The sequence below is a fragment of the Heterobasidion irregulare genome (genome assembly GCF_000320585.1).
Source record: "Heterobasidion irregulare TC 32-1 unplaced genomic scaffold scaffold_04, whole genome shotgun sequence".
Taxonomy (NCBI): Eukaryota; Fungi; Basidiomycota; class Agaricomycetes; order Russulales; family Bondarzewiaceae; genus Heterobasidion; species Heterobasidion irregulare.
The window spans coordinates 1,168,232-1,192,922 of record NW_009258200.1 but is presented as its reverse complement, the minus strand read 5'-3'; the positions used below and the strand labels follow the sequence as shown (position 1 = coordinate 1,192,922).

General features: G+C 42.0%; 6 protein-coding genes across 6 annotated transcripts; 1 reads left to right on the top strand and 5 right to left on the bottom strand.

Moving 5' to 3' along the window:
* Positions 1-4,176: 4,176 nt before the first annotated feature.
* Positions 4,177-4,344, bottom strand: HETIRDRAFT_316396 (uncharacterized protein; the record flags this gene model as incomplete). The annotated part of the gene is made up of 1 exon (XM_009546838.1): positions 4,177-4,344. A coding segment is annotated over one exon (168 nt), but the record flags the coding sequence as incomplete, so codon positions are not given.
* Positions 4,345-11,649: 7,305 nt separating this feature from the next.
* HETIRDRAFT_54355 (uncharacterized protein) lies at positions 11,650-11,856 on the bottom strand (the record flags this gene model as incomplete). The annotated part of the gene is made up of 1 exon (XM_009546339.1): positions 11,650-11,856. A coding segment is annotated over one exon (207 nt), but the record flags the coding sequence as incomplete, so codon positions are not given.
* Positions 11,857-12,325: 469 nt separating this feature from the next.
* On the bottom strand, positions 12,326-12,496 carry HETIRDRAFT_15191 (uncharacterized protein; the record flags this gene model as incomplete). Its single annotated transcript, XM_009546301.1, has 1 exon — positions 12,326-12,496. A coding segment is annotated over one exon (171 nt), but the record flags the coding sequence as incomplete, so codon positions are not given.
* Positions 12,497-12,809: 313 nt separating this feature from the next.
* On the bottom strand, positions 12,810-13,287 carry HETIRDRAFT_416875 (uncharacterized protein; the record flags this gene model as incomplete). The annotated part of the gene is made up of 2 exons (XM_009546837.1): positions 12,810-12,864; positions 12,920-13,287. 2 exons carry the CDS (start codon positions 13,285-13,287, stop codon positions 12,810-12,812), a joined length of 423 nt encoding a protein of 140 aa, XP_009545132.1.
* Positions 13,288-14,110: 823 nt separating this feature from the next.
* Positions 14,111-14,335, bottom strand: HETIRDRAFT_54721 (uncharacterized protein; the record flags this gene model as incomplete). Its single annotated transcript, XM_009546358.1, has 1 exon — positions 14,111-14,335. One exon carries the CDS (start codon positions 14,333-14,335, stop codon positions 14,111-14,113), a length of 225 nt encoding a protein of 74 aa, XP_009544653.1.
* Positions 14,336-16,154: 1,819 nt separating this feature from the next.
* On the top strand, positions 16,155-16,310 carry HETIRDRAFT_315175 (uncharacterized protein; the record flags this gene model as incomplete). The annotated part of the gene is made up of 1 exon (XM_009546836.1): positions 16,155-16,310. A coding segment is annotated over one exon (156 nt), but the record flags the coding sequence as incomplete, so codon positions are not given.
* Positions 16,311-24,691: the final 8,381 nt, after the last annotated feature.

The window sequence follows — 24,691 nt, the reverse complement described above, 5'->3', positions numbered from 1 at the left end:
TATTCCAGAAAGTGCATCCAGTTGATACATTGTTGGATCAAGAAAGCAAATCATATATAGAATAGTGATGAAACATATAACGTGTTGTCCTACTAGGTGTTAGGACATAGAAAGGGGGTATTGTTATAATTAGGCTCATCAGGCCCTTGAAGTAGTCTATTCTAATAACAATCATCACAACCACTAGGTGGCCTCATAGCATGAGGTGTATATCATGGTATAGGGTAATATCCTTGGTTATCCACTTCCAGTGGACACCACTGTCACTGGTCAAGTATCACAGGCTATATTGAAGATAGCTGACACAGGCTTACACATATAGACTTATAGAAATGGAATGGAATTTCTTATTCTCCTGGTTGGAAAAAGACAAGTGGAGAAGCAAAAGTAATGCTGAGAGAGAGTAGCAGCTTAGAGAATATATGGAGGATACATATGGCATTCTCACACCCTTCCCAAAGTAGTATAAGAGGCCTATAGAATAGGCTAATGATCTTTAGTCTATTCTCTTTGTTTAATAGTAGTCCCTAAACTACTGTCTTCACTCAAGGATAGTCTCCATACTATCCACATCTGCAATACTATCTGCTCCTGTGCTATATGTACAGTCAAGACCTTTGTTCATTCTTCCTTATTGAGTGATCTAGGGAAGAACCTCCTACTCTTGAGATTATGGAATGAGCAGTTCATAACAGTTGGAGGTAATCTTAATATGTTTAGTACACATGTTTCCTGCATGACAGACAAATATATCATTCTGGCACCACATACTAACATGACCATCTTTTCCATAGCCCAATAGATAAAGGAAAATACCAAGTTTAAGCATCTTCTATATAATAAGGCAATGGACAATGCAGATAGTACTGAAAATTGTAATATCAATGGCAATGATTGTGTGCTATATAAGACAATATTGACCACTGCATAGATAGACAAGGTCTGTAAGGCTGCACATAGCATATCCCTAAGTCCAACCTGCATTTTGTGTCCTGTATTAACTAGTAGCGGGTATTAGCTGACAATAATAAGGTGCTGAGGTCTTCACAGCCTCTTATAGCAGCTACTAAGCTGCCAACAGAGTGGCTAGGTATTGAACTAATAGGTTTATTATATAACTGCAGGCATATAGCAGGGTCCCTAGGCTATCTGAATGATGATTGTCTAATGGGTAAATACTATTGCTTTTTGTTGTGCTTATGCAAAAAAGTATTTATTACTATTGATCTTATCCTTGAAAAGATGGAGAGGGTGATTCTTGATGATAGGATGGTGACTATATGCAATAGGGCTGTCTTCTCCAATCCAACAGAAAACTTCTAATGGATTCCAAGAGAGGACTCAATAGGCAGTGAGTCCTTGATATATAGTAGCAATGTGTGATTGAGTAAGGCTTTGAGATAAGTCTAGGGCTTCATTGGAATAAGTATAATACTTTGGATCTGGCAAAGTTTGTGATGCATGAGCTAGGAAGGTAGCCAGATGCTAGGTGCAGTGCAGAGATCAAGTTGTATACAAAGTGAATAAGCTAAGCTTCTTAGAAGCTCATCTCAGCTATTTATGCATACAAGCTATTTAGGGCCAGATCCAAATCTGGTCTACGCTTCTAAATACTAAATAAGCTAAATGATCAAGATATGTCATCTACTGTCTATACTTTATCCTAACATAGTAAGTATATCAAATATCTGTCCATATTAGTAAGCATTAGAAACCAATCATAATCAGTATAAGTGCTTAAGCCAAAGCTTGTAAATAAGTCATATACTGTAAGTGTTCATATATAAGCATGTCAATAAGTACTAAGTCTGATTAATAATATGAGTACATATTATGAGCATACCACATGATAATCCCTTGTGATCTCATGTGAAGCACATGTTAGAACATGGTTCTAATACTAGGGGCATTAATGCACATTCTTCTCTTTTTGTGTCCCTTATAAAGGTAGCTGGAAAGTTAGCAAAAGAGTTATAAGACAATGGTACAGGCATATATAAAGGAGAGTAATGTGCTAAAATAGCATAGAATGTGCCATATCTTTACCTTCTTATTAATAGAGCAGTATTACTTAATATTTTTTGCTACTAATTAAAGACTTCTTGGTATGGAATTAGTGCTAATATCATGAAACTAGAAACTATCTTTTTAGCCATAGAAAGAGGTGGTTCCCAATTTAGAAATCCAATCCAATGCTTACAATGTGTTGCTCCCAATTAGAAAATCAGACACTTTTAGATGCCATTAATACTTTTAGATACTTTTAGACACTATTAGATATAATCCAGAGCTAATACAAGGGGGTGGTTTTCTAGATGCAGAAATGCCTACCTACATATTGTATATTAGCAAATCAGCAACAAAGAGGAGACTAGTGGTGACAATAATGTGGGAGAGTTAAAAGAAAGATGCACAGGATTAAGAGGAAGGAAATGGTAAGCAAGCTGCATGTTAATAGAGAGTGCATCCAGGTTTGCAATATCTGTGCCTTTTAAGTGCACCTATTTGCCATGGTAAGCCTGTGTCTCTAACTATCAGAGAGCCTTCGACTAATGGTGGCAGGAGTATATGGTGTTTCAAGAGAAAGCAATTTGCATGGCACATGTAGACTGTTATGGTCTCTAGATAGCACTACCCATTATCTATATTCTATAGCTACATTTACTCATCTATCCCTATTTACCAACTTCAAGATCCTCCATCTCAACAATCCATAGCTCAGAAAGTGTTCAGCTAACCTATTAGGTTTACTAAGACCTTATAGTGCACAGCATGTCTATACCATATCATGTGAGTCATTTTGTGTTTATTCTTTTCTCAAAGGGGGCTGAACACTTACTTGAGACCAGATAGATACACAAAGTGCACATCCATGAGAAAATTGTGTATTACACTAGTGTATTTGCATTTGCCAATGGCCTTGAACAAGTATGAAAAAAGTCTCAATCCTTCTGATGTCACCAGCATTAATGGCAAATGCCGATTCTTTATACAGGAGCATGTATTGATGCAGCAGCAGAACATTTTTGTGTTGCTAATCACAAAGTGCTCCAACTTATGCACACAACTTGTAGATATCAATGCTCTTGCCTGTGACATACTCACTCACCAGTTTGTAAAACAATTTTTAAAGATCTCTAAATAATAGTTGTGACCATGTAAAGTCCTCCAGAGTCACCTAGTCTTTTTTTTCTTTCCACAATTCAACTCTCCAGCAATCTAAATAAAGCAGTCCCTACATAAGCAATAATTTTATACATGCAATAGAAGCTAGGGTTTGAGGCAATCTTCCCAGTTTCTTGTGGATGGAGAATTCCTATGAAACTTTGGAGTAAGATCATGTTATGTTCCCTTTAGCTGAATAAAGATCCTCCATATCATATCAATAGCAGCCATCTTTAGGTAAAAGAACCCCAATATGAAGATTGTGAACTAGAACCTACACCAAGATGTGTCCTTGATGGCATGTTCTGCAAGCAAGGACTTAACACAATCTCATGTGCCCAGGTCTCCTTGAATAAGAATCACATATTGTGTCATATTATGCACATTATGCACAAGAAGGTTCTTCAGTACTTCAAGATATGCTCACTTAGTACCATCTTTATACAAGTTAGTTCCTTTTTTGGTGTCATATTCCATGTCATTGGCAGGATCTCCAACACCTCCCTAACAAAGGAGGTTTATTATTACTTTGATATTACTATCCACTATTAACTAATTAATGTCCATTGCCTTCATAGGGATATGATTGAGCTTTGTAATGGATATTTGGTCTATTATATCTAGGAGACCAGGGATTCTATGATACTGATAGAAGTATTTAGGACTATCATGGACCAGGTTGTGCAAAAATCACCATGCATTATACTAGCCTTGTCTGCTTATACTGGAGATCTAATCTTCATTATTGGCTTGAAGAAGTATGAGGTCATAGAATAAGGGATTTGGTGCTAATGACACATTCAGAACCATATCATTCAACTTTGAGTACTGCTACAGAAGCTCTGAGCACTGTAAATGCTTGAGCTTGACTCCATGCTAGAGAGGAAAGAGCAGACTAGAAGTAAGGTATGTCAAAGTGTCCTCAGATTGCTCTATTATTGACAGTGATCTTTTGAACTTGATATCAAAGTTATCATAGGCATACAATGCCACAAGTGACTGGCCAACTTCTTAAATATACTGATGGGCTTTTTGTGAAAGTGAGTGAATGGCATTACAAATGGAGCCCATTGAGATTAAGAGTCCAAGTCTAGTGATTATCTTGACAATCTTTTTAGGTATGTTGTATAAGTGCAAAGATATTACAATGATGCTCTGGAAAGTATTGTAGTGCTGGTTGCATGATTATATTAGAATACTAATAGTCAATACCTATTTCTAATTGAAAGGTCAGTCAAGGTTATATGCTTCTAGGATAAGCATCTATTTACCAGAACAGAGTCTCATGTAGCAGTGCTTTATTGGCAGTAGTCTTATTAGGATCCAATTCTATTTCAGTAGCTTTATCTTTGCTTGTGTTCAAGAGTTCATTTTGGTAGATCATGTTGTCATCTTCAGCATTATTGTGAGGAATATCACCACCTACTGGCAAGCACTTCAAATCACTGTGTTGTGTGGCATTGGTAGTAAGCATAGCACCTAAAAGATCCTATATTTATAGAGCCTAAGCATGAATATCTTTTGCTAAATTATGAATATGGAACTCCTGGATCTGTGCAGGGGATGAATGGATGGCACTAAAGTGTTATTCATTTCCTTCTGCCAAGAGTTCTCCAATTCTCTTTGCATAGACTTTGGCAGAAGTTTTACATATCTAGTGTCTGATTTATTCATAATGATAAGGATATAAAAAGAGACTGGAAAGGATTTTGCTAATATCTTGGCTAACATGCTGATAGGTAAGATAGTTAGAATAGATAGGGCTTTGTAGAAGGAATAGTAGTAATTCTAAGAGATTGAACTAATATGATTCAAGAGTTTGTTAAATAGCATCTAAATATGGATGTAGACCCATTTTGATAGAAGGTAAGATTACTATGATGTAATGCAATGCACTACACCACAACATTCTATTTGCTCTTGATAAACAAAAGAATAAAAAGTATTTTTTATAAAATAGTTTTAGGCTTTGAATTTGAATAGCTAGCACTATGGGTGGTGGTTATTTACCAATTTTTTGTGCCAGCTGTTGGTAAGAGGTTAGCAAGACAAGTTTAGAAGGGTGTTTTTGAAAAGTATTCAAGTACATGATTTTCAAGTAAGCAGCACATGTCATTTATAGTCACCTACTCCCTCTTACCTTTAGATAGGCCTATAGAAAGAAGTGGTTTCTGATTTGGAAATCCAATCCAATGCTCACAATGTATTGCTTCCAATTAGAAAATTAGATACTTTTAAATGCTATTGACACTATTTGACACTATTAGATATAATCCAGAGTTAAAAAGGATGGTTTTACAAATACAATTGATATGGATCCTAATAGATCTGAATGGTTTTCAATAGATTAAAATAGATTAAAATAGGTTCACATAAATTTAAAAAAGCCCAGTTTTTATTTTTCAAAATAAAACCTCAGATAATATATAAACAAACCTGAATTTATGCCATTTGATCTTTTTTGATCTGCCTATAAGATTTAAAAAGGAAAAGTTTCAATCTTATTTATATAGATTTGCCTATATCTACTTTCATTTGCCTTAACTGACTTTTGACTAGGATTCAACCCTAAACCCAATAAAAAGTATTCAGTATTATATGAAAGTTACAATATTGGTAGTTTTACATCCACCTAGTACACTATTAGTATTGTAGACTGCTCATTTGGTAACCCCAAGAGTAAGAGGTTCTTCCCTAGGTTGCTCATGAAGGAAGAGTGGAACAATAGTCTCGATTGTAAGCACAGCATAGGAGCTAGATGTATATTGCAGTGATGGCAATAAAAATGAAGACTGCAGTATAAATGTTACAATAGAATAAGGAGTGCAGTAGGGAGAATGCATAATACAAAGAGAATAGACTAAAGAACCTTAGCCTATTCTATGGGCCTTTTATACTACTTTAGGAAAGAGCATAAGAATCCCATATATATATACGATAGGTATTTTCCAAGTCATTACTCTCTCTAAGAATGACTTACTCTTGATTCTTTGCTTGTCTCCTTCTGACTAGGAGGACAAGGAGCTCTATACCCATGTGTGAGTAGTATGTAAGGCAGGAGGAAATGCCTGTTACAATAGGCTTATGATACTCAACCTGTGACAAATAGTCCACTGGGAGTGGATGACTAAAGATATTATCTGTACCTTAGTATATACCTTAGGGTATGAGGCTACCTGGTAATTGTGATGATCATATTGGTATAGACTGCCATAAAGTCCTAATAAGTTGTGATCATGATAATACCCCCTTTCTACATCCTATTCACCTGGTAGGACAGCACCATGCACTTCATTGCTATTCCATATATGATTTGCTTTCTTGACCCAATAATATATTGACCAGATGTGTCTTCTGGGATATGACTGCATTTTTTGGGAGAAAGACCAACTTATGTCATTTGATCCTCTAGGAGTTTTCCATCTCCATTAAGCTGTTTGTTTATTGACTGTTGGGGCATTCCAAACCCCTCATTTATAGGATGTTGTTCCTCCACCCATTGATTTGTTTCACTACTGGTTCCTGCCTAGTGGTCTTACTCCAGTTTGCCCTGGAATGACATCAAGAAAGGTGTATGAATGCAAATGGTAGATGGATGAGTAGAAACTCAAGCTTATGGGTTGTAGTTCATGTCATCAATTTCTTTTTCTTCCTTTTCCAAGGGCCAAACCTTAGTATTTCTGGGATAGTCATCTATCCCCATGATTGTTGGTTTCTCTTGATAGCAAGTGGTGTCTATGGACAAGTAGGTTGATCATTTTACAAAGGCTTGGGCCTACTTCTCCGGACTACCAGCATGTCATCCCAAGCAGTATTGCTCTCATATGGTAAGCTCATCTCCAGTTGAGGTCCTATCCAATCCCAAACAGTATCACTCCTATACAGTTAGCTCATTTCCGGTAAGGTAGTATCAGCATCCAGAGTTTGTTTGTCACAAATATGGGCCTATGGTAGGAAATACCATATGTAGTGTTGGGTTCAAGGCAAGGATATGAAGAGAATCAGACTAAAAGGGCGCAGTAAGGAGATAGGAGGAATCTGACTCCTTCTCCAAGACTGCCCATTTGCATGCACAAATAGACATCAAGACCATAGCTGATTTATTTGTTGGGTCCACAAGATATATCCACAATGGTAGTTTAAATGTCATTCCAGACATTTACTAGTTTAACATCATGGCAGACATCTATAGTTTAGAATTATTGCAGACCACATTAGGGCACCCTGTGCTGCCCAATAGTTTACATTATTTAAGGTCGTTTTGGACCTTCTTTAATATCAACATAGACAATCTATAAGAGAAGATGTTTTTACATGCCAGAATATTTGTCGGTGATGTGCATAGGGCCCTAGACCAGACTTTGCCTTCCCAAATTCCACTAAGGCATAATAAGAATGGTCTATACTATATTAAACCGGATAACTTATAACACCTCAAGATTATGGGGCCGCTTAGTTTAACACCATGAGGTAGGCGACTGCTATCATCTGACTGTTATCCTTGAGTCACAATAGGCATTGCCCTCCAAGGATAAGGATAGTTTATCATCATCTCAGATGTTTGATCAACATATTTTTGTCAAAAATGATGTTAATCAATGATCCCTGTGGAAAAAAGGGACAAATAGTTTAACATCATTACAGATAGGGTGATATTTCTTTGTTGATATCCCCCTATGATCCCTGTATGGAAGGGGATGGTAGTTTAACATCATTCTGGATGTGGCAATATCTCCTGTAATTGAGATATCACCACATGATTCCTATGCTAAAAGGGACAATAGTTTAGTATCATTGCAGATGTGTTTTGATGCAAATATTGCAGCAAAACAATGCCTATTTTAACATCTTCTTAGACATTATTGTCACTGGAGTAATTCCAGCTCTAATATGATCCCTGGGACTGAAGGACAGTAGTTTAACGTCATTTTGGATGCTTGATTGGCAAAATAGATATTAAGAATGAATGGCCAGTTCTGTCGTTTTTTCTGCAATGTGAGCCAAAGGGAGTCATATGATCTAGCCCTTCCTAACTAGATACTTGACTTGAGGCACATGTCCTAGTTGCCTTCTAACTAGGTCTTGGAGTGGAATTTCTTGTACTTCAACTCTGAGACTAGACTGGGCATGTCATGAAGAGATACATGCTCTTTTATGTCCCCAGACCCCTTACTTAGATTTGAACCAAGATGACCCAATATTCTTTTACCAAAAAGCAAGTGAATATCAAAGCACTTCAACCACTTATAGGCAGGATTTTGTGACATGGGTCCCCTGAAGACCTGCACTTCACCAAAATACAACCACACTCCATGGGTCAATGGTAGTTTAAGGTCATCTCAGATGGGGATAGTTTACCATTGTTTTGGACATGACTAGTTTCATGTTATTGTGGACACCTAGTAGTTTATAGTTATTGCAGACCAAGCCTTTGGTAGTTTTATATTGTTCCAGATGTTTGTTTATGGCCTTGCATTGCTGTTAAGGGCAAGTGCTTTAGTAGAGGTAGCCTGGACTCTACTATCTCATGCATTAGCAGGTAGGATCCCCTAATACAGAAATGATCCTGTAAAACTAGAGATCCAAAGTGGGATATCTAAACACTAGTCAGACCTTGACTATGAGGGTCACTTTACCAAGTTATGCATCATAATTATCTTAGTCTTGGACTTTTGCACCAGTTATGTATGAGCATCTTTGTTGTACCAAAATAAAGAGCTGGCTTATTGACACCTAATACATAGTAGTCATGGAGGGTTCCCTAATGTGGAAAAAACCCTGTAAAACTGAGGATCCAAATAGGACACTCGATGCATCTGTCAGATTAACTTCTTGACAGCAAGGATATGAAAATTCCACACATATGTTGCCACATGAAATGTGCCTGCTTATATGCCATATTCTACCATCATTAGAACATGGGCTTGTGGTTGGGTACTTCCCCTGCCTTCTTGTCTTTTCATAGTTTTAAAACATGCAGGTCCAATAGTTTAAACATCATTCTGGACATGAGGTAGTTTAACATTGCTTTTGGATAAGAGTGTATATTTGAACATTATAAGGGATGAACCTAGTTTTACATTGTTACAGATGAACTAGTTTTAGGTTATTTTGGACCCATAATCCTGTGGATTATTGTTCTTTGACAAGGAGTTCCTCAACTTCCTTACCCTCTTTCTCACTTGCTAGTGTTTATTATTAATTGTACCCTTAACATCCATCCCCTTCTTAGTCAGGTTGGCAATAAGGGTCTGCCTTGTCATAATTTCCAGGATCGTCTAAAACATCCCAGGCATTGAGTTTGGACTAAGTCCAGAAGCAATCTCTTTGAGCCTCTAAATTAGCATGGTAAGCTTAGCAGCTGCTTCAGCTATTTTGTTCCTTGTCTGTATAAAGTCAATGATTAGCAGTAGGCATTCTATCCTAGTGTTGAATACCCTTGCTAGCATGTATTCTATGTTGGAGGGTTGCCTGGGTTCCCCAGTTTCTTCTGCCTTCATTTTTTGTATAAATAGGTTCCTCCTTGTTGGTATTCCATGTGGCAGGGAGAACATCTCATATTCTATGATAAGGGGTCATGAGATTGCCATCTGACATATGAACCTCTCATTGTTGTAGAGGAGGTTAATCTATGACTATGTATGGAACCCCTCTAAGATTTAGTGTAGGCATGGGATATTCTCTATGGTGCAGGGGTACATTCTAGGTAACAATGCGAAAGGGATCAGTTCTAACTGGTTGGACATCCCTAAGCTCCCCTGAGAAGAGGAAAGTGAGAAGGAGCTCTTAGTTGACATACTGGGTAAACTCATTAGGGTGGATGAGGAAAGCTTGTGGCCTTCTGTTGTTGTCTTTGTACTATGACACAGTATTGGGATTAGTTTGGAGAGCAAGTTGTCTAATATGTTGACTTGCACTAGCCAGTCATTGTGGTACATTATTGATTTCATTTCCTGATTGTCCTGCCAAGAAGTGAGTGAGATGTTGGAGTGCTATGGTGTTTTGCTATAGGAGAGTGTCTGTGTGTTGTTCCAGTTTTCCAGGTAGTTCCTCCCATGGTGCCAGAAGTTTGTCTATCAACTAATACTGGTGGTTGTGTAACTCTTAGTAGAATTGGAAGTGGTTTAACTGCTCCATGGCCTGGTTATTGATCTCTACCTTGTGCATATAGTCCCTGGGGACCTCCAGCTCTAGGAGTCATTGTGACTCTAATAGGAGGTGGAATTTGAGTTGTAGATTTGCTAGGATTGCTATTGCTTCTGTCATTAGCACCCTCATTCTGTGGTGCATCTCAAGAGTTCCTCCTAGGCAACTGCTTATTATTGTGGGTCCTCTCTTATTTCTTAAACTTTGCATAGTCCTCAGCATCATTATCTGAGAAGTTTTAAGGCTTTGGGTGAGGATAGTAACAGCGGTGTTGGGCTCTGGTAGTATTAGGCTTGTCTCCCTATCAATTCATTTAATATCCAGGTTAGCAACCATAAGAATGACATCAAGGGAGGAGTTTCTCAAGGGAGACAAGGCAGTAGTGCCATTGTGGAGGAGCATCAATGTGCTGAGGATAGAAATGAAGAATGTGGAGATACTTGGTATAAGACATTTGCATTGCCCTTTTTATACCTTTATGATCAGAGTGATATGAGATGAGGTTTATTAGGATATTAGTTATGGAAATCCCTCAGGGCTTCTTCTGCTGTTTTTTTAGGAAAGCTTAGGGTTCCCAAGTATTGTTAGCTTTGGGATATCCCTTCCATTTGACCAAGTATTTGGTTTCCTGTCCTTTGATCTTGAGTACAGGATCATCTCCACTTTTTGATATTCTTCATCATTCAAAGCGGTGGTCTTATGAAGTTTTTCCTGTGCGCTTCTGTTTCCCTATATTTAGTGAGCATAGTGGCATGAAAAATGAGATGGATTTTCTAATGTTGGGGAATTTGCAGTTTATATGCTAGGGATCTGACCTTGGCTATGATCTATGATCTTGAAGGGGCCATATCTCCTAGGGGTGAGCTTGAACTTGGGATGCATCATCCAGATATGGGTTCCTTCTAACCATACTTGGTCTCCTTCCTCCTATTAGGAAAGTTTCTTGTTGAGATCCTGGTCCTTGGTGTATTGGCTTACCAATTGTAGGCTAGCCACGGCTTCTTTCTGAGCTTTGGTGATTGTTTGTATATGTTCAGCTACTATAGGTATCTTTGTTTCTAGCATTGTATTTGCTTGATAATGGAGGTTGAAACCATAGAGTACTTTAAATAGTGATTTCCTGGTGGCAAAGTGTTTTCATGTATTATGTGATAATTCAGCAAATGGCAGAAGGTCTATCCAATTGTCCTAGTAGTAGTTGCAGAACATTCTTAGGAACTGTTTAATTTCCTGGTTAACTCATTCTGTTTTTCTATCTGTTTGGGGATAGTATGCTATGTTGAGAGCAGCAGTGATGCCTAGCCACTTCCATAGTTCTCATGTGAATTTTGCCACAAATTAAGGGCCATGATCAGACACTATTTTGGTTGGTAATCTATATTGATTGAAAATGTTGTTTTGGAAGAGTGTAGTCATTTCTTCCACCATAATAATTTTCTTGCATAAAGTGATGACTATGCCTTTTGACAGTCCTTGATCTACCACCACATTAATCAAGTCAAACCTCTTGCTCTTGGGCAGGTTAGTGACGAAATCTGTCAAGATGAATTACCAAGGGACATTAGTGGTTTCCAGGGAATGGATAGGTGGTCATGTCCTATATGTCAGGTTCTTTGTAGATTGGCATATAGTACATTCATCCACATAATTGTGGATGAACTTAGTTATGTTCTGCCAGTAGTCTTGTTGTACCAATTATAAGGTTTTGGCTCTGGCTAGATGCCCTATGGCTAGTATATTGTGGTGTGTTTTGATAATGAGCCTTTGGATAGAGTTGTCTTTGGGAATGCATATGCAACCATTTCACCTGGTGATTCCACCTTTGCGTCTATTTTCCTAGGTCTTCTTTCATTGCTTGTGGGCCTTTTTATAGTAGTTTAGTGAGGGCCATATCTACTAAAATGTCGTGCTCTAAGCATGAGTGTCAAATGAAGGAGATGAGGTCCAAGGATATTTCTGTGGATTTTACATGCACAGTTTGGTCTGGTTCTACCTCAATTTTGCTTAACTTGTTGAAAAGTTTGGCTAGAAGTAAGATTTGGGCTTTATTGTCAGATTCCATCCTCTCACTTAGATCTAGATGCCTGAACAGAGCATTTGAGTGGTTTGTAGATCCTGTGTTATAGCTGAGGGTAAAGTTGAATCTGCTCAAATAAAGGCTCCAGCAGGCATGTCTTTGTGACAGATCATGGGCCATTTGGAAATGTTCTAGGTTTTTATGGTCTGTCCAGATCTCAAAGGGGTATTATGCTTCTTTGAGGTAGTGGTTCCAGTGTTCCAAAGCTTTTACAATGGCCAATAGTTCATGGTTATAGACATCATAGTTTCATTCTGCTAGGGATAATAAACCAGAAATGAATGCCACTGGGTGCCAGTCACCATCCTTGCCTTCTTGTAGGAGTGTAGCTCTATAGGCAATTAATGATGCATTTGTTAAAGTCTGTAGGGATGTATTGGATTGGGATAGTTTAAGATGGGTTGGCTAATGAAGGTTTTCTTTAGACATTCAAAGGCTTCTTGGCATTTGTCAGTCCAATTTTATTTTTTGTCCTTCTTAATGAGGTTATGTAATGGGTAAGCAATAAGTGAAAATTTATCGATAAATCACCTGTAAAAATTTCCTAAACCTAAGAAAGAGCAAATGTCTTGAACCATACATATGATTGGCCAATCCTTTTTTGTGTCCACTTTAGAGTTTTTTATGGTGATGTAGTCTTTTGAAATTGTGTACCCCAGGTAGTTAAGTTTTTCCTTATAAAACTCATGTTTCTCTGGTTTTATGTAAAGGTCATTGTCACATAGGATCTGAAAGACTTGATAGAAGATGTGGATGTGTTCTGCCATAGATTTGGAAAAAATGAGGATGTCATCCATGTATATGGTTATTTTGTGAGCTATGATGAGTTTTTGGAAAATCATATTTATCATGGCTTGGAAAGTCACTAAGGAGTTGGTTAAGCCAAAAAACACTACCATCGGTTTGTATGATCCTAAGAGGGTAATGAATGCAGCTTTCCACTTGTCTCCTTCCTTAATGCATATGTTGTTGTACTCCTAGTTTATTGTGCTTCTCAAGGCTCAAGGCATATATTTTGGGCATTTGAGGTTTGAGTGTAGGTTTCAGGTCAATAGCATGGTCCCAGAAGGTGTGTTCTAGAAGTCGCTGTGATTTTCATTTACTGAAAATGTTCAAGTACTTATGATACGCCTTAAGGACCCTTTTCTTCAGGCTGGTGACAATGATTTTTTCTTCCAGGTCTTGGTCAAAGCTGGAAAACCCTGATAGTTCTAGGGCCAATTTCTGAATAATAGGTTCCTCTGTGGCAACCATGCCTAAGGTTTTGTTTGGGAGGTCAGGTTCTCCTGTATTTAGTGAAGGAGATGGCTCAAAATTTGTTTGAGCATGTTGTTTCTTCTGTCCTGTGTATTTCTTCATGTTCTGTAGGAGCCATTTCCTCTTAAGGTAGGCTTGCAATTAGACGCCAAATATTCTGCTATCATTGCAAAGTCCAATATCCTCCAATATTCTTCAAAGGTATTTGAGGCACTGTTTTTCATGCTTATTAATCTGCGGCTTGTGGCACAATTCCATATATGCTAGCCAACTGCTTCTAGATGGCTTTTCCCTTGCCCTAGTAAACCTGTGTAGTTGGTGGCAATTCTGGGGACACCAATTAAAGTGCACTTTATGTTACCTTCATTCAATAGAGGGATTGTGGTATTTTAGCCAATCTGTTCCTAGAATAAGGTCATCTTTCCCTAGATTGGAAATGAACATTTGAACGCATTCCATGTGTGTTCATCTATGGATATCCCAAATTTTGAGGTTCACATCTAGTGCTGAATAGATGAGACCTGCCTGGTTAATGGTATCATTGACATTATGAATGCAAATAGGGTGATTGAGCGAGTATATGGGGAAGCAGTGTTTCTTGACCCATACTTTGTTCACTATAATCCCTTTACATGCCAAGTCAATTGTTGCTTTTGCTCTAGCATAATGGATCCAGTTTGAGACTATCATGTTCAAGCAAATAGGGTTAATAATGCGACTGTCCATTCCTCCAATATGAATACACTTGGCTATTTCAAAATCAGGCCTCACTTGACCTCTCTTCTTTGCTGGTGAGGGAGAGGTCAGGCAAATTGCTCCACAAATCCCAACACAATTTCTCTTTGCTTATCTACTCTTAATTCTCCAAGGACCACTCTAATTCAAGCAGTATGACTGATGCCTCTGTTTTCTTGTTGTCCATCAGGTGATATGATATGTTGCTAATGGTTTGGTGAGGGTCATTGAGATGAGGAAGGGTACAGACATTCCATCAGATGACCAGGTTGTGGTACTTGCTGGTCATCGTGATGAGCATCCCTCATCTCTATTCCTTGATGTATTCCTGCTTGGTTTCCTAGAGCAGGTGCATTGTCTTCTCCTTCAATATCAACTGTGAAGTTTCTTCTCCCTGTCTTTCCCATGCATCTCTTTGAGTTTCCTTGAATTGGTTGAATGCCTCTGTGTGGTGATTAATAGTCAACATTATAGTGCCCTAGCCTCTTGCAAAGGAAACATGAGACGAGTTGCTTGCCATCATATTTCCTTTTCTAGCTTTTGGCACCTCATTTCCTTGTGGCATTAATGTCCATATTAATGACTTGGTTATTCATTCTACGAAGAGTATTTGCGGAGTTGTAGCGGAAGGCAGGTTGGATATAAAAACAATTCAAGAAATCACTTCAAAAGAAGGTGGAGTTGGCAAGGATGGCCTTTTAAGCACTTCTTGCCCTAAGCTGTCCATCTATTTTATAGGCTGTGTTAATCCAGTCTTGGATATTGTCCTTTAGCTGAACTTCCTTGCCATAGATTTTGTCCATAATACATGGGTCTAGCCCATGTTAGAAGTAGGGGACTTGCTCCTTTTTGGAGATGTCAGTGATATGCTAGAGGTGGCTCTGAGTGCTGAGCACAACACCAAAACAACCTCTAATGCAGGGGTGCTGGGGCTAGTATTTGATACACAAGGAATTGTTAGTTAGGACTTGAGAAAATGAGGGCACACTGAAGAGTAATAAGAAGGGTGAGATTGAAGCGCCCAAATGGTTTCGGGACTGCACCAAACACTAACTGAATATTTGGTCAGTCGAGTTAGGTCAGGGAGTCGATTGGTGATGAGAAGGTAGTGTCGCGACTAACAACTATATGCTTTAAGAGCCACACAAGACTCTGAAAATATATAAGAGAGGATAAGGGATATGAGCAAAGAGATAAGTACAAACATAAACAAGGCTGAACAACGAGGATGACAAGTTTTCAGAAATTGACAAAGATGATTTCAATGGTTGAGACGAGTGCAAATAAGCTTTGAGCTGTGAGATGCGAAAGCTGGTTTATTCCAGAATTGTATGTAGGTTTTTATAGTAAACTGAGCCCCTAAGTAAAATATTGAATACAAAATGAAAGTAGATGTCAAATGGGTGCCAAGCCCTGGCGATCAGAGAAGATAAGAAGATAGGTAAGATGTCTATATGGGTTCTAAAGGTGATAAGGCAAAAGGTAATCAGCGATGGCCAAATTCCAAATGTTTAGGATCCATCACCCAAGTGTAGGTAGCAGAAACAGTTATTGGCAAGCCAATGAAAATGAAGAAAAAGTGATGTATGATCAGGGTGGCCAAGTAATAGTGCAAGATCATGTTTGAATGACCATATGGAAGTTGGGGAGATAAGTGATAAGAACTGACCAACTCCCAGAGTACATTAGCTGACCTAGAATACTGGCTCCGATCTCATAAACACCTATCATAATACTCCTGTGCAGTCATGGTTAGTACATGAAGTGTGGGTAAACTGACCCAAGTGCTGCCGAATGCCCTTTGGTGGCTTGCAGCTGGTTGGGTAGGGACCGATCATGTTTGGTAATAGTCAGCATCTTCAGTACTCATCTAGCGTTGTTTAGTATCTCCCTAAAGCTTCCCAAATATCTCCCTCGGACCCTAGCATAGGTACATGCTCATCATTGGCAACAGCAGCAATAAGGATGAATTAGTTGGAGTACCTGTCAACTATCATCTTCTCTTGGGAGAAGGCCATAAGTGCACTTTGCATCTTGTTGGTCTTGCCTATTTCCCTAAATTGCAACTTGAACTTTGCTAAATAGTTTGCCCAGGTGCCTAGATCAGTGGGGAAGTCCACCCCCACTATTTTGAGGAGAAAATTCTCTGCCCAGGCTCCTGCCATACCATATCTTATGCATAAGAGCACAAGAAAGATTTTGTCCTGATTGGTCTTATACTGGTCAGACTCTGCTGCAAAAAAAAGGAGGCATTAGAGCATGAATTTCTTGGATTCAATGTGGTCACTTGTGTAATTGTCTGGGAGTTTGACCTTCCCTCTTCTGGGTTATACTGTCATGGAAGGGGTATTTGTAGAAGTTGATGCTTGTCCTAATATGTTGGTGAGTGGTTGGTTTTGGGTATTGGTCAGTGTTTGGTTGGGTAATGGATTAGAGTCTGGCTGATTCCTCTTATATTGATCCATCAGGGATTACCAGTGCCAGATCTCTGTATTAGGGTAGTGGATCCCAATGATTCTCTGTTCTATTCTAAGTGAACTCTTCCTCTGTCTGTCTTCATAAGAGAAGTAATAATGCCCAGTCCTGTATGAGCAGTTGTTGTAGTTCAGGGGAATATCTGTATTGGTATCTATATAAAACCAAAGGTTCCCTTGTTGTCAGATAGGGTGATTGTTATGATAGAGCTGGTTGTTTGTTCAAGTAGTGCCAGGAGGGTAGTCTTGGCCTAGGTCTTGCTCCAGGGTGTGTGCAGTAATGCTTTCTTAATAGGGGTCTCTATCCCTACTAAGTAAGGTTATAGAGAGAGTGTGGTAGCAAGCTCAGAGTATAAGCAAGGTAGGGGCAAAAGAGTCTATTCTAGTATTATAAACTGCTCATTTAGTAATCCCAAGAGTAGAAGGTTCCTCCCTAGATTGCTCATGGAAAAAGAGTAGAATGATAGTCTTGACTATATATGCAGCACAGGAGCTAGATGTGTATTGCAGTGATGGCAATAAGAACAAAGACTGTAGTATAAAGGTTGCAGTAAAATGAGGAGTGCAGTAGGGAGACTACATGATACAAAGAGAATAGACTAAAGAACCTTAGCCTATTCTATAGGCATTTTATACTACTTTAGAAAAGGGCATAAGAATCCCATATATGTATACCATAGGTATTTTCCAAGTCATTACTCTCTCCAAAAACGACTTACTCTTGCTTCTTTGCTTGTTTCCTTCCAACCAGGGGAACAAGGAGCTCCATACCCATGTGTGAGTAGTATGTAAGGCAGGAGGGAATGCCTGCTACAACAGGCTTGTAATACTCGACCAGTGATGGTGATATGCTAGTGATGCCTCTGAGTGCAAAACACACCCAAGAAACACCTCTACAAGTGCAGGTAGGCAAGATCTGGTTCTAGTGTGCAAGGAACTATAAGCTGTGCAACAACCAACAAAGGAGCATACTGAAAGTGTTTGGAGTGTAGCAAACAAACAACCCCAAAATTGAAATATTTGGCCAGTTAGTCAGTCAGTTGGTTGGTTCGCTAGTAGGTTGGTAGGTCGGTTGGTAGGGATTTGATTGGGATTTGATTGGGATTTGATTGGGATTTGATTAGGATTTGATTGGGACACAAAGGGGAGGGAATGGGTACAATGCCACACTGGACACTGGCTGAGGTTGACAAACTAGATAAGAGGGCAAAAGCAAGACAATGAGGGCTCTGACGGAGGACTGCGATCAAATGCAACAATACAAACAAAGGGGCAAAATGCGAACAAGGGTTGGAAGGCAATAGCTCAAAGCCTTATGGACACAAGCGCACAAATAGAATTGAAATGAGAGAGGAGCCAAAGCTGATGTATTGTGAGGCCATAGGTGCCCTTTGATAGTAAGTCTGAACAGGTACAAGATAGGGAGATCGGCAGAGGCATAGAGCAATTAGAAATGTGTGCCAAGAGCAATCAAAGGTAAAGAAGATAAGGGAGTGATGTTGCAAACACAGATAAGAAGCAATAACTCTAAAGTCTAAATAAGTGGAGAGATTGCCAAGGTGAGTCCACATGGACCTGGAGATAAGAGCCACATGCCATATGGGTAAACCATTTAGAAACTTGGGAGCTCTAAAGATAACAAAGGATAGGTCAAGAGAAGGCATAAGGACAATAAGAGATAGAAAGACAGATCCATTCCGAGTCAACAAAGTGTTTGGCCACCTCCGATTTGGGATACCAAAGCCGACTAAATGTGCCGACCATGTGAAGCATACCGAACCAATCGGCAATTGGCCGTGACAGTCTGCAGGGAGCCCCTACTACTAAGAATGATAATAGATAGATAGGATAACTGTGAACAGCTCCAAAAAACTGTGCGAAGGTCTAAATGGAAAGTCAGCATCTGACAAATGACTGAGATTGCCGAACAGATTGGGATCAGTTGGTTCTAAGTATGCTGAACAGATTGGGATCAGTCAGTCCTAAGTATGCCAAACAGTCAAAGAATACTAAAAAGCTATGAAAAGTGGGGTATTGGTGCCTAGAGAGCACCCATGCTTATCAATGGGTGGTCCACTGGGAGTGGATGACCAAAGATATTATCTGTACCTTAGTGTATACCTCAGAGTGTAAGGCTGCTTAGTTATTGTAATAATCGTATCAGTATAGACCGCCATAAAGGCCCAATAATTCATGATCATAATAATTAGGACTATATCAAAATATGTGCTTTACACATGATAAAGTAGGGTAGTCAGGCAGTTTACTTGTGATTATAACAAGACTTTTTCTTATTTATATACTAATATATGGACATTTACTCACACATATTCACATACTTTAGCATAAATACTTACTTATGTTTTTATTGATCATTGGCCCTAATTGGTCCCTGATTTCTGATTCTCCTTCAATATAAATAGACAATTACTATAATTAGATACATTATAGATCACAACCTACTAATCTCAATTGTTTACTCAATTACCTTGGTACCTTGATACTCATTAGTTAGATTAGCTATTAGACACATAGACTAGATCTTGATTTAGTCCTAAATAGCTTGTATATATAAATGGCCAAGATAAGTTCTAAGTAGCTTAGCTTGTTCACTTTGCATACTACTTAATTTCTGTACTATATATAGCGTCTAGCTGTTACGAACTGCTCGTTCGGTAACCCCAAGAGTAGGAGGTTCTTCCCTAGGTCACTCGTGGAGGATGTGTGGAACGATGGTCTCGACTGTACGTGTAGCACAGGAGCCAGAGATGTATTGCGGTGTAGCAATGAGGAGTACTGTAGGAAGACAGTACCAGAACGAAGGTGCTGTGGTAGGAAGACCACAACGAACGAAGAGAATAGACTGAAGAACCTCAGCCTACTCTATGGGCCTTTTATACTACTTTAGGAAATAGGGCGTGAGAATACCGTCTATGTATCCGTAGGTATTCTCTAAGTTGTCTCTCTCAATACGACTACTCTTGTGCTTCTCCGTTCGTCTCCTTCCGGCCAGGAAAGACTAGGAGTTCAATGCCCGGTGTGTGAGTAGTTTGTAAGGCGGCATTCTATGCCCGTTGCAATATGGCTCGTGATACTCGACCAACGATAAGGTGATCCGTTGGGAGTGGATGACCAAGGTTACTATCTGTACCTTGTTTGTACGCCTCACCTTGTGAGGCCGCTTGATATTTATGATGATCATGTCAGTATAGACCGCCGTTAAGGCCCGACAGAACGTGATCATAACAATACCCCCTTTCTACGTCCTATTCGCCTGGTAGGACAGCGCGTTTTGCGCTTCATCGCCACTCCATATACGATTTGCTTTCTTGATCCAAAACTGGTCTCCGGATGCGACTTCCGGGACATAACTTCGTTTTCTGGGAGGAAGACCGACTTACGTCGTTTGATCCTCTAGGAGTTTTCCATCTCCGTTGAGCTGTTTGTTTCTCGGCCATAACGCAGGGGGTTCCAAGCCCTGGGCCACTAGGATGTTCTTCCTTCACCCGTAAGGATTAATTTTGCCGCGGGTAAACCCATCGCGGTCTTACTTCCAGCCTCCTCTAGAACAGCATCAAGAAAGGCATATGAATGCGAGTGGTGTGTAGATGAATAGAAACTCTAGTATGTGGGTTCCATTTCGTGTCATCAGGTTCTTCTTCTTCCTTCTCTGAGGGCCAAACCTCAGTGTTTCCAGGATAGTCGTTCTATCCTCATGACTTGTTAGTTCCTCTCGACGACGGAGCATGCCCATGGATAAGTAGGTTGATCGCTTTATCAAGGCTTAGGCCTACTTCTCCAGGCTACCCTATCGCCGTCCCAAGCAGTATCGCTCCCATACGGTGAGCTCATCTCCGGTGAGATTGCTAGCCAAATCCCAAGCAGTATTGTCCCCATACGGTGGACTCATCTCCGGTGAGGCAGTTTACGGCGTCCAGAGTTTGTTTGTCACAAACATGGGCCTATGGTGGGGAATACCACGTGTAGTGTTGGGTTCGAGGCAAGGATGTGAAGAGAATTAGACTAGAAAGGCGCCGTGAGGAGCAAGGGGGAGTCTGACCCCTTCTCCAATTCGGCCCGTTCACATGCACGAAAAAGATCTCAAGATCACTGCTGATATATTGTTCGGGTTGCGAGATATATCCACGATAGCAGTTTAAACGTCTTGCCGGACGTTCCGTAGTTTATCGTCATTGTGGACGAAGACCTAGTTTTACGTCGTTGCGGACGCCAGTAGTTTTACATCGTTTCGGATGTAATTAAGGTGCCCTGCGCTGCCTAGTAGTTTACTTCTGGGTCATTGCGGACCTTCTTCATCATCAACATGGAATATCTGTGGGAAAAAGATGTTTCTGCACGCCGGAATTTCCATCGGTTGTGTGCATAGGGCCCTAGACCAGACTTTATCCCGCAGGTTTCCACTGAGGCATGATGGGAACGGTTTATACTATATCAAACCGGATAACTTATAATGTCTCAATATTAGGAGACCGCTCAGTTTAACGCCATGAGGTAGGCGACTTGCAGTTTAACGCCGTGCTTTAGGCGAGCTATCATCTGACTATGTCCCTCGAGTCACGATAGGCTTTTCCTTCCGAGGATGAAGGTAGTTTATGTCAGAAGTCTGCACGATAATCCTCAGCGTATGAACAGAAGACGCTATGTATGTATTAGTGTACCTGCACGATAATCCTAGGATGATACGTTAGGATACAATAAGACTACCAGGGCGCGCAGGATACTCACCTCAGCGTATGAACAGAAGACGCTGAGGTGTCACGGTAACGGTACGGTCACATAAGTAACGAAGTCCGGAAAATACCGTATCGTAAGTACAGTGCTGGTGGGCTAACTTCTAACATTCCCCCTTAGCCCGGCAGTAGGCCTAGATTAGTGGAGAATGAGACGTGCTTTCCTTTTGCTAAACCCTTCGTCAAAACGTCCGCCACGTTCTCGTCCGTCCGCACATATTCCAGATGGATTTCCCCCATCTCAACCCTCTCTCGGATGATGTGGTACTTGATGTCAATGTGCTTCGTTCGAGCGTGGTAGACATGGTCCTTTGACATGGCTATACTAGCCTGGTTGTCGCAGCGGATAAGGGTGGGGGATGACTGAGGAAATCCGAGTTCCGAGAGCAGTGAGCGAAGCCAAAGTGCCTCTTTTGTGGCGTGCGAGATGGCAATATATTCTGCCTCGGCGGTCGCGTAAGCGACGGTAGGTTGTTTCTTCGAGCTCCAAGAAATCGCTGCTCCGGCAAGGAAGAAGGCATATCCGGAGATCGAGTGGCGGTTATCTCGGCTCTCTGTGAAATCAGCGTCCGTGTAGCCAACGGGGGTCCAGTCGTTCTCGTCTCCCCCATATGTCAGAGCTAAGTCCAACGTCCCCTTCACGTACCGCAGGGCGCGTTTTGCGGCATGCCAGTGTTCCATTCCGGGGTTTGACATATACTGTGCCAGGGTGTTGACCGTGTAGGCAAGGTCGGGGCGCGTAGCGAGTGCCGCGTACATCAACGCCCCCACCAGGGCGGCGTACGGATATTTCCGCATCTCTTCCCATTCTGCGGAGTAGAGTCGGGGTGACTGCTCGTTTGACAAGTGGGTGCTGGGGTCCATGGGCGTCGAAACGGGCTTGCAGTCCATCATCGCGAAACGCTCCAAGACATTACGGAGGTAGTGCGTCTGCGAGAGTGAGATGATACCCTTGTCTCGGTTCCGGAAGACTGTCATACCGAGCAGTGTGCGCGGTTCCCCCAGTTCCGTAGTCTCGAATGGGAGCCCGCGGAAGTCTTCCTTGAGTTCCGTCATCGCCCTCTTTGTGCTCGCAGCCAAGATCATGTCGTCAACGTGAATGACGATGATGGCGCGGCCTTTGTTTGAAACCCGGAGGTAGACGCAGGAGTCTGAGCGGCAGCGAGTGAATCCTAGCTTCAGGAGCTCGTCGTTAAGCATCCTGTTCCAGATTCGACCAGATTGCTTTAGGCCGTAGAGAGATTTGAGCAGGCGGAGCAGCCAGTCCTCTTTTCCGAGGACCTGGAAGCCTTCGGGTTGCCTCATGAATATTTCTTCGTCGAGTTTCCCATTAAGGTAGGCGGATTTGACATCAATCTGCTCGAGGAGCCAGTTCTCCTTGGCAGCAAGTGAGAAAACAAGTCGAAACGACTCGAAGCGAGCAACTGGGGAGTGAGTGTCGTGGAAATCAACGCCGGGGCGTTGCGTGAAACCCTGGGCGACGAGTCGGGCTTTGAAACGCCCGTCTTGTTTGGCCTTGTAGGTCCACTTCGAGCCAATCGGCTTGCGGCCTTTCGCCGGCTCGACGAGTTCCCACGTCTTGTTCTTCAACAAGGCGTCGTACTCCTCCTCCATCGCCCTCTGCCAGTCGTTGCGCTCTGCGCTTCGGATGGCTTCCTGGTAGCTGCGGGGCTCCTCACCCGCCGTCAATAGCGCTGCCTCGACGGCCACTGTGAACAACGAGCGCTCAACAGCTGCCTCGTCTTCCTCTGCCTCTGCCTCCTCCCTCTCGTCGCGCGCTGCCTCGTCTCGTTTCTTTTCCCGGTCCTTCCGTCGCTCCCTCGCCTCTCTATTCGCGTCTTTGCGAGCTCGCTCGGTCGCCTCTTGCAGGTCCACGGCTTTCCTCAATGACGAGGGCTCTCGTGCCCTTTCACTCCTTCTGAGAGTGAACTGGGCGGGTGCCGGTGTTTGTGTGCTTGTTCTGGGCTCAGGCGGCTCGGGCGGCGCTTGCTGGGCGGCTCCTGGGCGCGTTTTCAGCGTTCCTGGTGCCCCCTCTGAAGGTGGGTGGTCGGGAGGATGGACGGGTGGTGGTGTTTGTTGGGCTAATGGCGACTTTATTGTAGGGTTGTCAGGGCTCGCTTTGGGAGGTGGGGGAGTGTCCGTGGGCAGCTCCTGGGCGACATGGAAGTCGTTTTCCCCCCTCTCGGCCACGGGCAGCTTCCGCGGCGCCAGCGGCAAGTCGTCCTCCAAGAAGACGACGTCGCGCGACTTCACGATCCTGTGGGTCCGCGGCTCGTAGCAACGGTAGGCTGTGTCGCTGTAGTACCCTATCAGCACGCACTCGGTTGACTTGACGTCCCACTTGCGGCGCTTTTCATCAGGTATCTTCACGAGCGCCTTGCAGCCGAATGCGCGAAGGTGTTTGACGTTCGGTTTCTGGCCGGTCCATACCTCGTGGGGGGTCTTGCCCTCGAGTGCGACGGTCGGGCCGAGGTTCTTTAAATAGATCGATGTTGACACCACCTCCGGCCATAGGAATCGTGGAAGGCTGGTTTCGTGCATCATTGCGCGGCCACGTTCCACGATCGTCTTGTTCAGGCGTTCCGCGACGCCGTTCTGTGACGGGGTGTATGGCGCCGTCGTCTCTAGGGCAATGCCCGCTGCTTTCAACCAGTCGAGGGCCTCTTTGTTGAGGTACTCCGTGCCGTTGTCGCACCGGATGCGTTTCCACGGCTGGCCGGTCTGCTTCTCCGCCATGGCCTTGAACTGCTTCATGCGGTCGAGCACCTCGCTCTTCTGCCGCATGCGGTATTCGGTGGAGAAACGGGCCTTGTCGTCGGTAAAGGTGACAAAGTACCGCTCGCCCCCGATCCCGTTCTTGTTCATTGGGCCGCATACGTCCGTGTGGACCAATTCCAGTAAGTTGTTTGCCCGGTGGTCTGCCTGCTTCGGGAAAGGCTTACGGTGTTGCTTTCCGTAGACGCAGTCCTCACACGTCGGCGCCTTTGCGTTCGATGTGAGTTTGATCCCATCGACGAGACCCTTCGAAATGACAAGGTCCACGTTCCCTTGCCCTAGGTGGCCGTAACGCCGGTGCCATAAGGCTC